Genomic DNA, 18696 nt, shown 5'->3' with positions numbered 1-18696 from the left:
ATTAAGTTTTTCTTATCTTGAATATCTTTCAGTTAAAAGTCTAACGATTATACCCTTTACATTAAGGGAGATTGATAATTAAGGCAAATGCTTGATGATGGAAGAATTAGTGAAATGAAAATGTAGGAGGAAACGGGAGTAACTTGAGGAAAGTCACAAACACAGTGTTGTCCACCTGAAGGTTACTTGCCCGGGATTGAACCAGAGACCCCACGCACCAGAGGTAAGTGTTTACCACTGAGTCACCGTGCAACTTATAAAATTTTAACCACAAACTTAGTATCCAAAAAACTTAAATATTTTTATTTCCTTGTATATAGCACATCTTAATTTAATATGTAAAAAATACTCAAAAAACATAAAGAAAATACAAACTTTTTGAATATAGTTTATTTGTGTTGAAGTTTACGTTATAATGTCCTATAAAGACATCACTCAAGATCCGAAAAGAATAAAAATAAAAGAAATGACAAACATTTTTTATAATTTGCTTCTTTATTGTTAATTAAAGTTACATGATAGTAGAAGGCGAAATGATATATCTACAGAAAGAGACCTTAGAAAGAAAAATCGAAATCCATTATCATGCTTGGGTCGTCTTAAGTGTTCAATTCTCCGTTGTACCCATTACTTTGTGCAAGAGATGGAGTTAGAATTCTTGCAACAGAAGGTCCCACTTGAAGTTAGTCCTGTGTATATCCAACCGTTGTTGCACCCATTGTAATATATGGCCACCTGCCAAAGATTTTAAGGTTCGTAAACACAAACATGCAGGGAAAGAAATTACATGTTGAACAGTTATTGATGATTATCGTTATTATTTTATTATTTCTTAAATTATTATTTTATTGTTGCTTAACTTACCACTTATTTTCCACATGTGGTTAAAAATTCTTTTTCCTTGATATAATTGATGTTATTGCCTATTGTAATTTGCAAGGATATGACCAATAATGCCAAAAATTTTGTTAAAATGTAAACAACAGACTGGAAAAATAATAACTCAATTGAGCACTTCAGAGCAAAGTACGATCAAAACTTTTAGTGTGCAGAAAAATATAAACAAAAAACGCACATTTTATGATATTTACAATGCTTTAGAATAAGACATTTTTAAATCTCAACAATATTTGTTATTTCATTGACACTGACAGTACTTATAGATTATGATGTATTGTACTTTCGGTTTACATCAAATTCTCCGTCACTACCCTTCACAGTATAATATGGAAAGTCTTTCAAATAATCAAGGATGGTAGCTTAGGGTGCACAGTCAGCTCATTGCGAAAGATTACATTCTCAGCGTGATGCTTAGCTACAAAATAAAATTAGAACTAAGATTTCATGCAAGTAAAATTGCATATCATCTTAAATCTATAAACATAACTAGTAATATCATAAAACAAGATCGTGGTTTAAATAAAGTTTACAGAATATTTAAGAATATTGAATATCTGGAATTTTAATTTAAGGGATTAACTATTTTATTTATTTGACACATAAATTACGACCCAAAATTAAAATGAACTCTTGACTCGTTATTTCCAGATCGTAACTGAAGACTTTCTTCCACCATATTGCCTGAATCAGGTCATGAGGCCTTTGAGTCATTTAATTAAGTTTAGTGAAAATAATTCTTATTACTGGGATTATATATGGAATAATGGACCAAATAAAAATACATAGGATCATTTTTGTATAGCTCATAAAATACAGATTTATATTAAGGGCTCCGTTTTAATTGCTTGAACGTAATGTTGCTAGTAAACTAACTAAACTGAGAAACACTCACACGCTAGAGAACAAACTACATAAAAGGCATGGAGTATAAAGTCGTTGAGACTTACACTATCTCTTATACTATATATTTATAGGTAGTCACTCTCGCCCGACGATCTACCCTATCTTCTTCTTTTAATGGAAATTTTCAATCACCGTCTGCATTACTATCAAATTTAGACAGACATCCTTCTTGTCTAGTTCTTACCCCAAAGGCACACCATCACTGGTGGACCATATTGTAATACTTTGTGGCAACTGCGATCCAGAAGAAGAGACTTGGAAAAGTGAGCGCAGGAATAATGCATGATAATGCAGATCAATATACAGGAAATCTAATGTTGCATAATATACAAGAATATGATTGGGACATCTTTGACCACTCTTCCTAAATCCCCGATATAGCACTTTAACTTCCACCTGTTCCTCTACCTATAATGATTTGCAGCCGAACAACGTTTCGACAGCTAAAGCAGTTCCAGATAATTGTGATATTTCTGTGTTTATTAGTAAACTATCAATGATGGGTATATAATTCTCATAAAAAATATTCACAAGGGTTAGTTTACTCTTAGAGGTAAGTTATTTGTTCCCATCTTTCTCAAGTGCAAAACATTCGATTTTGTTTATCTTTCATAAAAATATATCTCATTTATAACCCTGGTGCATGATATAAGTAATATTTTGGTGAAAAATCCAAAACCGAAGTTTACTTTTCAAAGTGACTTTTCTTCGGAGGAAGATTATCGAAATAGCTTTATAATTTTGTTGTATTTCGTAAATAAATGTATCAGTAATTACTACGCCATGAAGTGACTTAGTTTGCACAAAGCAAGCAAGTATAGTACGGTTGTTTGTACTCTATTTTTTATTTTGTATGTTTTCACTACTACTTAAATAGTTTATATTTTAAAATGTTATCTTTTATTCTATATGCCTACACTACAAACTTCTGGAGAAAATTTATTTCAAAAAGCCTAACCTTAAATCCTTTCTGATTCTCTTTCACCAAGGAACACAGGATCCTGCTGGAAATGGATTTGAATGTGTGGGCCTGAAAAGAGTTAAATACTTACTTTAATTTTGCAATTAGTTTTCTGTTGGAAATTCAATCTAAATCAATTACTATTCTAAATTAGTGCTCATATTCTGAACTAACTTCGAAGTAATAATAAAAATAATAGAAAGAGTTTCCTAAGTAGCCTTTTACTGTGGACAAAGCATTACTTCCAAAGGTACTGTAGAGAAATTTGTTTACGGAACAGAGTCGATTAAACAAGTAAATTAAAGCTATAAATCATGGGTAAAATAGACATGTAAAGGCTTTGAGATAAGCAGATTTTCTTCAAGATTTAAAACAGATCATTTGCAGTGACTGAGTGACTTTAAGTTTCTCTATTTAAAATGTGCTTTCTTTGAGCTTGGTAAAAATCGGAAACACTAGTTAATATACAAATTGAAACCTTGTAGATACCATGCATTCAAAGGTTAAAAAGAAGTTAAATATTTATTTGTGTTTCTCATAAAGTCAGACTAATTTGCATTTCAGTACTCTCTCTCTCTCTCTCTCTCTCTCTCTCTCTCTCTCTATATATATATATATATATATATATATATATATATATATATATATATATATATATATATATATATATACAGAATATATAATTTTGTTGAGAAGGTTATTGATAGACTTAAAAGTTTGTCTTACAGTGAAGTAATAACATTAAAAGCAAGAGAAATAAAAAGAACAATTGGAAAAAACTTATCCTGTGCCTATATACTATAGGATCCTTTCCTGCATTTCCTTGCGTACTGAAACAAAGACTGAAAACTACGTTAGCCTTGAACGCTGAAAAACCCGAACATCCGGACCGCAAAATACAAACAGAACTATTTGCAATGTTTTAAATATTAATCTTGTAGTATCTAATACGAATGACTCATTTCAATCGCAAGATTCATCAAGTTTGAGGTAAAAAGCGGGAAAAAGGTGGAAAGAGTTTATACATTGATATGAAAAGAATGAGGAGAATAACATAAAGCTTGATCTCTGGAAAATTGATAACAAAACTTTCCGCAATAGACTGACATAGAATAGAATCTATTAAAATCGTTTTGTTTCTACAGCATTTAACCCTACACTGTCTTAAGTCGCTGTTTTAGCGGTTAGGGATCTTAGAATTTTATTTCGCTCTAATTCATGCGAAGCAATAAAAAATTAGCAACATGCAGCGTGGATTAAAATCAAATAAAATGGAAATCTCACAAGAGTCTTTGTCCAATAATGTTATATCTCATTTAACATACTCTTCAGTACGGTCCCATTGAAATAGTATAGTGATTATTAAAAAAATGTTTCCACAAACAGTAAGTAATATACGATAAAGTAAAACTTATTTTAATATATATATCAAGTAACAATGTTTGGATCAGGGTATAAACTGTAGCCACAGATTTCTGAGCAGCAATAACATTTCATTATTATAAATTAGAGAAACATATATACCCTATTCAATGACATTTAATAGCTTCATTTCTATATTTATGACATTATTCGAATTCGATTATTAACATTTATTCAATCATTTAAAATTCGAATTTGAAAACGAACTAATAATTAGTTAGATAAAGACCAATTAGAATTGTAAATATTTACTCTACAGATACAAACAAATCGTTCATAACAATCAATTACACAAGATGCACTACAATTAAAAATTAACAACAAAGAATCTGACCACAAGGTTATCAGAATACGCATTTATCTACACTGTCAATTCTGTTAAAAATTTCCAATAATTAGTGGAATACTTATCGTTGGTCTCTCTATGTCATTAATAAAATAATTTCTGAGATAGTTTTCAAAGTAGTTGCCTTGACCGGTATGCTCTTTTCATTTACACACATATTCATTGCATTTTGAAGAAAATTTATCAGTTACGTGTTAAAAAGAAAACCAAATGAAACAATGGCATGTACAAGTTTAAAAAGACACTGAACGCATGAAAGAAAAGTAAAACATAATATTTAATATGTAGGTTTCTTGTTTTCAGAAGAAAGATGCCACAGGTTCCTTACTGACATTGCCATAATCCATTAGGATTTAACCATTCTTAAGAGAGTCGTACTTACTACAGCGATACATTTCTTGCTGCATTTGCTGTAACCTTCCTCATCGCAGGTGATTTCGATTTCAACTGGGGTCTTCACGATAGGTTGTTCATTACCGATTCCGCTGTCAACTGTGGTGGCATTGAAGACTCCGCACACACAATTCAACTCTGCTTCGTCAACGACGGTAGCCCTAAGAGAGATATACTGCCCATTAGAAGCTGCATGACATATATATTAGACTTTCAAAATATTTTTTGGTGTAAGTTGGATTGTGTTACTTAAACACTTTTTTCTCCTTTCAGAATCGTATTTTTTTATTCAACCTAGTGCCAAAGGACACATTTTATGCAAACGTTCAAAGTTCGTAGATAATATCTTCAAAGAATGAGTCCTTTACATACAATGGGTCCTGTGAAGCAATTGCACAGTTATTTAAATTAATACGAATTGCATTTAATATAACAAATGTTGGCCATCGAAGCCGATATATAGACCACACACAATTCACCTAAATGTCTGTATGCCTTCACAGACATTGCAGGTTAAGTTGCTGTGCGAAATTATGATTGCACGAGAGTCCAATATGGCAGACAAGTTCTGCAATTAGAGTCAATTTGATATACGAAGTTTTTGCTGATCTGACACAAATATCAATGTAATGTCGTTTCAGTGAAAATACCGTGAAACCCCGTTACCTAAAGACCTGACAAATTTAATTCTGAGTCGAAATGCTGGTCATTAGGTTTTTAACATTTTTCGATAATGCATCATCAACTTATTACAAGTAGCTAAACTGTAAATAAGAAAGTCTATACAGTTAGTTTTAGCGGTTCTGTAATTTTGTTCGTCGTAAAGGACTGGACAGTGGAGTTTGCACCATGATAATGCTCCATGTCACACATTCTGTAGAAATCCATATCCGTAATACACCATACTTTTACTCGCTGGACCTGGCCTCATATGACATTATCTTGGTCTTTATACTGGAATCCCTCTTAAAAGAATCGATTTGAACTATTCTTGCACCCAGGATAAGATAAGAAAACTCCGACGAATTCTGGCTAGCAGACTTTATAATACTTTTTCCACCGATGATGAAAAATTTATACATTATAAGTTGATGTAGCAACAAAATACTTTGAAGGTGAGAAGCACGAATAGATAAAAAGTACTTTCTATGACCATGTAAAGTATCTGAGCAGGAATTAAACGAGTACCCGTTATTTGGCATTGCTGCTAAAACTTAATCTCCTTTCACTACTTTGTACGGAATTAATGTCAAAAACTTTAAGATGGTAAAGGAAGGATAGAAAATATCCCTTTTTACTTACCAAGCGCAAGCCAGGATGAGTAAAAGTCCAACTGTGAGGTTCATGTTGGTAGTTCCTGCAACTGAAATGTATAAAATTTATTATGAGATTTCGTTTATGATGAATTAATTTATGATAATTGAATGAGTAAAACTCATAACGAAATAAGTAATATTAGAACGAAAGTTCAAATAGGTATGTAAATGAAAACTACATGTAAGAAATTTAATCGGGTAATATGATCTAAGCAGAATAATGTTAATTATCAAACATGTAGGGTTCCTAACGAAACTTAGCTTAAGAACTTTATGGAAGCAGCCTGGTTAAAATTCGTTTGTTCCGAAACTAGATTTATGCAGTTATACTTTCATGGAATTCAGCCATTTAATTATGCTATTTAATGTTGCGAAGAAGCTATCCAGTACTTTCTCTGGGAAGACGTACTGCTGGTTATGAAGGAGATTGGAGTATAATATGAACCTGGACCTTAAAGAAGAGGATGAAGACACAGTGGTTTAGTGGTAAAGCGCTTACCTCTGGTATGTAGGGTCCCTGGTTCGATCCCCGACCAAGCTTATAGTGGACAACATTCTACTTTTGGCTTTTGTCGGGGTACTCTAGTTTCCTCCCACTTTATCATTCCACCAATTATTCCATCATCATTCACTTACTTTAATCATCATCACCCTTAGCCTAACAGACATAATCGTGAGATAGAAACTCAAACATTTCATTCAATTTTTTTTTTAAGTGAATAATATTACTCCTGATTACAGGTAATTCGGTAAAAAAAAAATATTGTTCAGAGAAGAGACGTCATATGTTTTCGATGAAGAATCGGTGGGTTTCTTGTGCCATAGCGAGTTAGCTGGTTAGCAATAGAATATTAAACCCAATTCTCAAGGTTGTATTAAAAGAATTATCATCCTCACATGTAAGGTGTTGTAGGATAGCCTACCAGTTATTAAAAAGTGTATACGTAATCCTTATCCTCATACCATTGTATAAAATAGCACCCATAAAAGAAAGAAGAGAAATAAAGAAAAAGGATTTTTGTTTAACATTTCCTCACACCTTGTTTTGAATAATGTATATATATATATATATATATATATATATATATATATATATATATATATATATATATATATATATATATATATTATTTGGGCATTAAAGTAAAGACAACTCACTATATTCTTACCTAATTGAATTATGTAGAAATATCTGCGATTCAACGTTAAACTATAGACCTGAGTCTTGTGTAGCCTCAGTACTAAGAAGATACAAAGGAATGAACAATAAATAGGCCTATATCAAAACAGAGACAGAGTTTTCCAGTAACGTTATTGTGAGTGCTTCTGAATTTATTTACCATGATTAGACATTCAATTTCGGGTGGAAGCTCTGTATATAAAAGCTATTTTATATCGCAAAACAAAAAAAGTGTAAGAAATCATGTGCAGTAACGTTGAAAGAACCTGATGATCAACTATAATAGATAGACCTGTTCTAAATAGTAGAGAATAAACATCTGAAGAGAGTCTTACCTGTGTGTCTTCTCCAAGCAGTGTTCAACACTACAATGAGGGATTTACTTTCAATCCACTTGTATGTTTGACTCACGTGTCCAATCAGAATTAAAGGAAGACAATCGCCTGATATGTCCTAACCAATGAGATTAAGGCATCTAATCAGCAGGTACAACAGCTATTTCCGGCCGGATATTGATCAAGTTCTTAGGTATTTTTTCCCTTCTGATTCAGACACATGGTACTCAAGGATACTCAAGGAAGGTATGGTCAACAGGACGTGGTTATTGTTCTTTGGAATTTATGTTTTAATATTACCAATAGGAAATATTGAATTACAGGATGAAAGACGAAATCTAATACTTGATTGTCTTAATGATCTTGGTACAAGAAAACATAATATTCGTTGTTGCTTAACTATCTTTTCCTCTTTCAAATAGTAACTTATAACAATGTCAATAAACACCAAAACTCTCATTATATATTTACATAATTTATATAGCTCACATTGAAAATATTTTTCTAATTAGATGTCAATGCTTTCTTTCAACAATAAGGCGGATAATGGAACTTATAGTTTAAGGTGCGGTAAAAAACAGAAATATCTGGAGTCTCGCAAATCTCTAAAATGTATGCCCTAATTGTAATCTGGAACTATCTTAGGAAATGTTATTTGATTTTAAAGATGTGTATTTCCGAGTCTTACATACCTTTTAATTTAAGGGTCATGAATAAATAAATTCCCTGCCCTTCAAATACAAACAGACATTGAGTACACAGATGGGTAGGTTCTTCTAATTGACACGCGGTCTGAACCTCAATCTACAGTTCCATTAGTTATATGTTTCTAGATTGAAATCCGTTATCTCTTAATACAAGTAGCTCAGCAACAGACAACACCAAACAATCTATTACTTTACTGGTAATCATATATAGGGCTAAACTTGAAGTAGATGATAACCATTTGGCTAATATTGATTAGAATTACACTAACCATTTAGTGTAGAATAAATTGAAGAACATATAACAGGCACGCAAATGGTGTACGCGTGTGCCCAACTCATTCTCAACACATTTTTTTCGATTCTCAATATGTAAAATTTAGGAGACAAGTATATTAAGAATGGTTGTCCTATTTGTGCTTAAACACCAATATTGATAGCATTTATTTCTGATTCCAAAATTTTGCATATGGCTAAGATTAAGTTTAGATGACCATGAGCACTTTTAACTTCTTCTAACCAACTATCTGAGAAGCATATCACAAAACTAATGGCTTAAATTTCTGAATAACGAAATAGCTCCAGCTAGCATCATACACTACCTGCATAAATTGAAGAAGGTATACAGACTGTCCTATTAATGCGTAAAATAATTAAGGATAGATAGCTGATGTCAAACCTAGAAAACACATCCTGTGCAACTTTGGCCAAAAGTCCACAGTTTCGGAGGGCAAATTTTTACTTTGAGCCAAACAGTGACTTCAACCGATTCATCTGATCCGGTTCCCGGAGCAGTTTAGGAATCATTTCTAACCTGCTCCCGGAACCGAATCAGATGAACCGCTTACAGTTACTAACAGAGTGAAAGTAATGTACGATGTTAAGAATTATACTATAAGTACAAGGGCTAAAATGTTACTATACGATGTTAAGAATTATACTATAAGTACAAGGGCCAAAATGTTACTATACGATGTTAAGAATTATACTAGAAGTACAAGGGCCAAAATGTTACTAAACATCTTTCCTAAAGTCTTCCGAGAAATCAATTCAGGTGAAGCGGTGACTATCAACTTTGAGATCTAAATGGGTGGGGCTACCGCCCCCCAAACCTCCCGCTCAAGTACCATAAAAACATCCAAAACAACAATAAATAATCAAACCACTACTATAAACCTAATTTAGAAGCGGAAAACAAATCAAGAATAAAAATAATATAAATTTAAAAAATGAAAACACTCACCGCTAATGATAGACATATAAAGCATACCGTAAAAATTCCAGCATACCGCAATACTAAAAAATGTTCCTTTCCGCACAGACGTCGATTTATTAAACCGAGCACATTTGCTATTACTACAAACAAGAAAAATCAATAAACGCCCACTTCTCCCATACTTCGGAAGTAACTTCAGCCTTCGACCACAACCATCACAGGTTTTCTCTAACTCAATTAAACCACATAGTGGCGCAAAGCGATATGAGTTAATATCCGAATCTAATACAAACTTATTTAAAAACGACAAGTTCAAATTCTTTGTATTAAATTCATGAAACGATTTCTCAATCGCATTTGCTAACTCGATCGACGCCATTAAACGAAAATTCAATTACGCGCTCCGCGCATGCCACCAGCAATAGCACACACATACAAGCAGACAGAACATGTGACATTACACTAACAAACTACCATATGACTGTACAAAGACACCTAGTGGGAAAAATATGAACTAAGACTTCACACCAAAGTCACGAACAGTTCCAACAAGTGACTCACGCAGAAACAGTTCCAGGAAGTGACTGAACGTATAATAACAGATTAAAGTCACAGTTTGAGTCAAAGTAAAGACTTGCCTTCCGGAGATATATGGTGCCGAAAGCGTATCTTCACTACCTAAACGATAGATCAAAGGTGGTATGGTCAAGTGAAAGACGCCGAATGTGCTCTCTCCAAAAAATACTTACGCCGCAATCGTGAAACCCGTGCGCAAGGGCTTCCACATAGAACGTGAGGAATCCTCGTCAATTCTCTTGAGAAAGAGAGGTCTAAATTAGCGTGGTTCGAAGACTATAAAAGCAGCAAACAGTAATTTGTTATCGGCAATGTGATATCTTCAACGAACTGAATATGGTTCAGGAATTTTGTAATTAGCTATGTGGGGTTGCATAACTGCAACATCAGTAAGAGGTAAAAAGATATGCTTTAGTTACCATAAATGAGAGAGACGGGCCATTCGAGGTGAATAGCAGCAGCACAGTGTGTGTATACCTGCAATAGGAATTGGCTTGGGAACATGAATGAAAAGAGGGTGCAGTAACCAAAAACATACTGAATATGAGAAACTACTAAAAAGAACATGCACATGAGGAAAAGTGCATACTAATTAGCACGCAAGTTGTACAGTAGGGGTGTGCCATTTGGAACAGTGGGCGGGCCAATCACAGAACACTAATGGCGTCGCAGACCTCTGTATTTATATCATTTTTATGAAAATTGAATAGTATAGTATTAAATGATGGAACATGTTCAACGTAATTTACATCACAATAACACAAAACAGCTGTTATACTGGTAACCAAAATATATACCCACTAAACAGGAGAAGACTAATGTATTTAGAACTTTGCCGGTACATCTAATAATCCTTATACCGATGGAAATTTCCCCCAAGTACTACGCTTGCCAAGTGCTTGTCTTCTGGGCGTTACCACGTTTGGCACTGTGTGATCGATGGAAAATTTCCAGTTCACTCTGAAGAGGTTTTTTAAAAAAGAAAGAAAAATTATAATAATTATTGTTTTCAATAACTGACCAGCGGGCCGGAAGACAGGGTTAGGCGGGCCCGCGAGCCCTGTTGTTGCAAACGGCTGTTGTACAGATGAATCAAAATAACGTTAAACTGTGGTTGGTATGACTAATGGGTATATGGAAATAAGAAAGAAACTTGCTTTCTTCCTACGCAGAGAGAGAAATCGTCCAGGCAACCCAGAAGATAGTGGCACCGAAATACCAATAGATTTCGTTCTAAGAAAAAAGAAAAGCAAGGAAGAAAAGCATTGGTATGAGAACACCTTTCCTAAAACACTCATTTGCTTGGAATGTAGTTATAGGTGGTACTGAAAAAACCTTGCTGGGAAAGGCAACAAAACTAACGAAATTGTGAGATAATAATAATAATAATAATAATAATAATAATAATAATAATAATAATAATAATAATAATAATAATAATAATAATAATAATAATAATAATAATAATAAAAATTACAGCTTTCTTTTGCTTATTACCATTACACACAACCTTATACACACACAGGCGCGTCTGTTCGAGCCAAGATTCGAATATGGAGCTCTGTGATTGGAAGTCTAGTGACGTAAACCTTCCAATCACACAGACTAATACTCAATCACGCGGGGGTCTCACAATTCATTATTCAGCCTTCTGTATTCATTGATGTTCCTTTTTTTTCTCTCTCTCTCTCTCTCTCTCTCTTCTGCATTCCTCCATCTTCGTAAGAATCGCTACAGCTATCCATGGTTTTCTCGGTGCTCTTTCCATCCTGCCGATGTTAATGAGGAGTGTGTGAAGTAGAATCTGTTTCACTTTTCCCCACTATTCTCTATATTGTCAATCATATCTCCCATTGCACAGAATTTTCCTTCAATCTCTTCTTTCACATCATCGTCAATATTTCTTAGTCACTTATGTTCCATTTTCGATTTCTCCTTCCATTTTTCTTGATCGATTTTAACCATTTTTGCACTTCCGCCACCATGATATTGTGATCCGAATCAATGTCCGCTCCTGGCAGTGTCTTCACGTCTCATACTCTATTCCTGAAACGTTGCTTCTCAAGAATGTAATCGATTTGGTAGGTTTTCTTATCTCCTGGACTTTTCTACGTGTACAGCTTGGTTTTCCTTTTCTTAAACCTCGTGTTTGACACCACCAGATCATATTGCTTACAAAAATCGATAAGCATTTGACCTCGTTCGTTTCTTCTACCTAGTCCAAACTGTCCCACTACTTTATTCTCAGCTCCTCCTACTACGCTGTAGAAGTCTCCCATTACTATGGAGTTGACCTTACCTCTTCCTTTTTGATGCAATATGTCACTAATCTGATCATACATTACCTCTACTTCATTATCATCATGGTCGGTTGTTGGTATATACACTTGTATTATCACAATATCCACTGGTTTTGCATGTTGTTATACAAACATTAAGCGGTCACTGCAGTATTCCACTTTGGTTACACTTCTTGCTACTTCGTTCTTCATTGCTATCGAGACACCATTCTTGGCCTTATCGCCATCCAAATAGTACATTCTGTAATTTACCGATACTATTTCATCTTTTCCTGGCCATCTCACTTCACCCAAGCCCACTATGTCCACTTTACACTTGTTCATTTCCCCTTTTAAGTTTCCACGTTTTCCCGCATGTCGTAGATTTCGTACGTTCCTGGTGCCCATGCTGAAATAAAAGTTATTATTTTCTTCTCTGATGATACTTCCCGGAGTAATCCCCACCCGGAAGTCCGAATGGGAGGACTATTTTACCTCCGGAATTTTTTACCTCAGGAAGAATCATTATATTTATTTCTTCTCACCCTTTGCACATAATTAGCCTTGAAATCTAAACGCACAACAAAGAAAAACTCATACTAAATATGAATCCGAATATTATAATTTTTTATGTGTTCACGTTTCGTTTTTAAGTTTTGAATATTAAATCCAGAATATTAGTTATCTCATTGGACAACCGACTAGCAAAGAGGGAACTCTATATGCGAGTAAGTAAAGTTCACGTAAAGTTCGACATAAACCTTCGTATCTTATTTTAAAATTGTTGTGAAATTTAGTGTGAAAGTGTAGCCTTTTAAAGAGCAAGAGATGCGGATATTAAATATACTTTTGGGGAAGGGAAAATCAATCTCATTCTCTACCACCTAACAACATAGTATCTTTTGAAGCCAGAAATGTGATTTTTTTTACGTTCTGGAAACAACCATCCACAACGCATCGATTTGACTATCAGTCCGGGTGCTCGTAAAGAAGGATAGAAGATGAGAGATGTATCAGAAAAAGGGCAACAAACCAACTTCTTAAAATTCCTGTTCTATGGCCATGTTTGCATAGAATGCATCAATGTAATATCCAAAGAAAATTCTTTCTTTCAGGTACGAAAATGTTTTGTTATTTACAGTAATGTCATAGATTTTTCTTTAATTATCTTTCCACTCTGATAAATGATATTTTTCACTAGGAAACGCATCATAACTCTTGTGCTGTTAACACAATTAATTGTATCTTACTGACCACAACCTTTTAACCAAATAGCCGAACAGCAGAACAAAAGCACAGCCGAACTAACTCATAACGGATAATATATAGTTTGCACCTGAAATGAGTAGGTTGGTTTGTACTTTTTACATCAATTGTTCGAGACTTTCTAATTATAGAATTGTTGTACAGTCCGCAGCAAAAACCTGCAACATGAGCATGTAAAATTATTGTGAAACGACGAAGTCTTATGCTCCAAAATAAGTGTGCAGGGGAGGAAGCCGAGGTTTCTCCTGGCGTGATTCTTGCCACTTAGAAGTTATGTTGATTCACTGTGCTGTTAAACGTAGTTTCACAATAAACTTACATGATCATGTTACAAGTTTCTTGCTGCGGACTATACATGGGCAATAATATTTAGAGAAATAAGCTCTAGGGCAATGATAAGAAACAAACTTTAATTTCTGAAACTTATTTACATGATTCCTAGAATCGCCGAATGATTCTTATCTAAACTTAACTTGGAGTTAAAAGATCATTCCCAAAAGTAATTAGATATTACTAAGTTCTGAGAGGGAAACGTATTTTTTCTCTGAATATGTTATTATTAGGGTTCCTAGTCTAGTAATTACAGCATTCAACTCATGTCCACGTCGTCCCATTTTCGATTCACCGCCGGTGAACACCAAATTTGGTGTTCACTCAGCGTCGGTAGGGGAAGAGTAAACTCGGGAGTCACGTGAATAAAAAAAAACGTGACGGCCATAGGTCTAATAAACTCCTTTTACGCCTGTTAGAGTCAAAGAGGCTCGAAACGTTAACTCGTGTCCATCTCAAGATTAACTTTGTTCTGCCGGTCGCTAACGGATAGCGTTGGAGCAGGCTCAGGTTCGCGAAAGACTGAAAATCTAGTGGTTGGTTATATGTAACTTTACTTCCTTGTGATGCATAGATGAGTACTTCGTAGCTGTTCAACTAAATATGAAGTCCCATTTTCTAATCTCATTGTCAACATGACAACATCTTACGTAAATCTGTTCATTATGCGTTGACACAAACTATTCAATGAACCAACACAGTATGGTCTACTGTATCCTTTTAGTGATTTCTGTGAAGAATTTACGGCACTATTTTACAATATTTTAAGGTTTGTCATGTCTACGGAACTAACTCTCACCATTAGAACGGGGATTGACGTTCACTAAGGTTGAAGCTGAATGTTGCGGTGAAATTAACCAATGACATACTGTAGTGTGGGTGAAATTTTATTATGAACTCCAATCCAGGTTCAAAACGATCACATTCTAAAACTTTCTTCTATTTCCCTTTCAGTTCGAGGAGAAACCGAATCCCACAGCCAATGTTGCAATATCACGTGCGGAAATCAAGTGTTAAACCTTCTCCACTTTATTCTCTAAAGTTAGCTTGCAACATCATCATGTTTAAATAAACAACTTCTGCTGTTTGGAAGAACAACTGTAGTATTAGTTCGTTAGTTGGTTCATTCAGTAGGGGAAGGAGAGTTTTCTTTCATGGTTTGATCGATCGATTCAAAATAATAGAAAAGAAATAAACGAAGTGACAGTAGATGGCTAAGAAAAATTAAGAAGAAAACAAGAATGAGAATCGGTTTGAGCTAATCTGTTTCAGAACAAAGACTCATTTGTCAATATTTGACGTGCAATTAACATTTTTAAAGAAAATAAAAGTAAATAGCTATAAGAAATGAATATAACAAAAGCATACATGTTCCAGATATGATTTCGCCTTATATACCTTATAAGGTGATCAATGTTAACAGGTGGACGCTATAATGCGCACCTATTTAATCCAGTGTTAAATGTGCCTAAATTTTGAATGCATGGTACCAAATATTGTTTCAAGTTGTGAATTGGTCCCTATTTTAAAAGTGGATTTCTTCTTATATTATCTCGATATAGAAAAGCAACCTTAAACACCAATTTTCAATCACATAATCAATATACATATGGTGCAATAAAGAAAATGGGTGTAAGTATAAATGGACATTTTAAGAAAATTCTCATACACAGTGTTAGATCTATATAACACTCACGTGCAGGGGTAAAAGTGGATCTGAAAAGCTAGGGGTACGCACGTGACGTTACGCTTCCCTGGTACCATTCTTTACTCATTGTATTTTTTTAAGAAAGCTGTGGTCGCCACAGATACTTTCTGGAAGTGGGAGGAAGGCGCCTCCCTGCGTTCTCCTTCAATTTTACTCCTGCCCACATGGAAATATTTAAAGTCGGTAGAGAAATTCACACACTATAGAAAATGAAATGAAATCTTTAAGTTTTACGTCCCATGGTTATGCCGGTTAGCCTAAAGGTGACGGTGATTATGAGAAATGAATGAAATGGTGGAATGAAGAAAATGGGAGGAAACAGGAGAACCGCGAGAAAACTCACGAACACGGTGTTTGTTCATCACAAAGTCCATACGGCGCGAGCTGGGATCGAACCAGGGACCTCAAGCACAGGAGGTGAACGCTCTACTACTGAGCCACCGCGCCCCCCACCACACAGTACAGATTAATACTGTAGTATTTACATATGATGGTGGTTTGCTCTCCTTTTTCCTACTGTAGGATACTTTAGTTTGTCTATTATTAACGTATTTTTTAATCAAAACCGCTTTGATTATGGAAAGGAACATCACCATTCTTTTTTCTCCGTTACATAACGATTAAATACAATTTGCCTTGAAACACTTATTCTATTAGAAATTGAGTAATAAAACATACAAACTGTTTGTATAATTCCCCATCTAACTTAAAGTACTAGAAATCGCAATTTGCTAACATACATGTTTGCAGTTACTGAATGCATGCAAGGTCATTTTGATCCGCCTTTAATTCTAGGTATTCCTTATACCTTTTGACTAAGTTTCTTCCTCGACATTGAACAACGATTTTTTCTTTTTCTTTTTTCTTTTTCTTTCTTTTTTCTTTCTTTTTTTTGATAGTGTATGTTAGGAATCTAGAAAGGGAACATGGGTAGTTAACGGCTAGTAGCTTTGAAATGTTTTAGATTCAAAGTGTACTCTCCAGTGAATTTTAAAGTTTCCAACTATTTAAAGAAGAAATATTAGTTTCATCTTTTCTTTTGTTGTTGAGGCTATCAATTTCTTTAATTCGTTATTATAGGGAAATGTAGAAATTGTACATAAAGATATACGTGAATAAGAAAGTTGACAGAAGAAAACCATTCTACGAAGCATACTCATAGAAAGTAGTCAAATGAAAACATGAACCAAAGAAGAATGTCCAACAATATGCATAAGATGATTGTGAAGAAAAGATTGGAAGACCTTCGGTCAACAGTCGATTCATAATGGTTGGTTTTCTTTAAGATTTGCCCAAAACATTGTAGAAATTTGCAAATATAAGCTTTCTACAACGATTCTTGTAAACTCTTTCCCATCTCCACTGTGTAAATTTACTTAGGGTTACATTCCGTAGCGGTTTGCGTCAGCACAACGCAAAAGTTGCGATTTACCTTGCAATAGTTTGCCATAGCAGTTATAATGACTTTTTTGCGTTGCGTTGCTGTACGCAGAATTTTTCTAGGGCTAGCACGAAATGACGTCCTTAACGATATCAATGAATTCCAAAGGATGCCATTTGATAGCTGATATTCATTTAGAGAAAACATAGGTATATAGATAAGCAGCTGGCGCAGAGTTCCTGGAGGAAGCTTATTTTACCAACAGTGATATAAGTGTAGTAGGAGTATGTATGTTAGTCAAGAGATATTGTGTCGAGAATTGTGTTGGGAAGCCACTCGGATTTTGAATCCCTTTTCTCTAAGCTGTTTCAAGACTCGATTTTTGTGTTCATTTTGTAAGCGGAATGAGAAATAAGAATAGAAAACTGATACAAAAACTATTCCCAAATATATCACTGTCGTCTGCATTCAAATATGACATTATTATTCTAGCACAATCTGTATTATCTCAGTTATAACTTTCCTAGACAATTTTGAACATTTTGTTAGTAGATTATAGGGGTATTACTTCCTTGTACAGCAATCAATGTTTCAATTACATCTCATAAACGTGATATTATTTATTAAGTACATCATTAAGTACTACACGATTAAGTACATGAAATAAAACAGTTTAATAATATAAAAGTATTAAATATATATATATATATATATATATATATATATATATACTATTGCAGCAGTTGACAATCCTGTAAACACTCTGTAGCTGTTATTTATAATATACAAAGTAATACGAAGAAGTTTTGTAATATGAATTAACACACATTTTGTTATGGAGTTTCGTTCTTTAAAGAATCTTTTCTGTGTTAGGACGTGGAAATACATCTTTTCCCTTGTTTAAGTGTCAAAATTCTATTGGTATTTTCGTTTGAATTCCTGGTAATTTAGTCGATATGCCCGATTCTGGAAGTGGAATTGAAGGGTTCGGTTGTAGGAGAAACTCGTGGTCCCCATGTGAAAAGATAGAGACAATTGCCATAGAATGTTAAAAACTGAACATGTGCATATGGAGAAGAACAAAATATAATACGCACCATCCTGATAGACCAAAACGAAAAGAACGTCGAGGTTGTAGTTAGTAGACATTCCGTCAAAGAAGCCCTTAAGTTCGCCAGGTCTAGTACTTTGCTCCAATTTCATATTTATTTTCTTACATTCGTATTTTCTTACATTTCTCCTCCAATTGTTTTATTTAATGAAGTTTCACACTCCAAGTATAAAGTACTCTTTAACTTTATAGAGATGGTAAACCGCACCTTGAAGAATATTCGTGCCTGATAAGTGATCCACGGAAATGCTGAAAACTGTGTTGTATCGCAGACCACTAAAAACACAAATTAAAAAAAAAAAAACTATGACGATATTGATTTCTTCACGAAGTATTAATTTATAAGATGCAGAACTGAAACAAGGAAGC

General features: G+C 34.1%; 1 protein-coding gene across 1 annotated transcript; it reads right to left on the bottom strand.

Annotated features, from left to right (window-relative positions):
- Window positions 1-458: 458 nt before the first annotated feature.
- Window positions 459-7804, bottom strand: LOC145671823 (uncharacterized). The gene is made up of 5 exons (XM_081741051.1): window positions 7757-7804; window positions 6228-6288; window positions 4915-5086; window positions 2762-2833; window positions 459-735 (listed from the first exon to the last, which is right to left on the bottom strand). Exons 2-5 carry the CDS (start codon window positions 6269-6271, stop codon window positions 628-630), a joined length of 396 nt encoding a protein of 131 aa, XP_081597177.1. The 5' UTR covers window positions 6272-6288; window positions 7757-7804; the 3' UTR covers window positions 459-627.
- Between the last annotated feature and the right edge of the window lie 10892 nt (window positions 7805-18696).

This window comes from Thermobia domestica, chromosome 15 (assembly GCF_964235325.1).
Source record: "Thermobia domestica chromosome 15, izTheDome1.hap1.1, whole genome shotgun sequence".
Taxonomy (NCBI): Eukaryota; Metazoa; Arthropoda; class Insecta; order Zygentoma; family Lepismatidae; genus Thermobia; species Thermobia domestica.
Note: the sequence above shows the minus strand (reverse complement) of the source record. Positions and strands in the feature narration are given on the sequence as shown.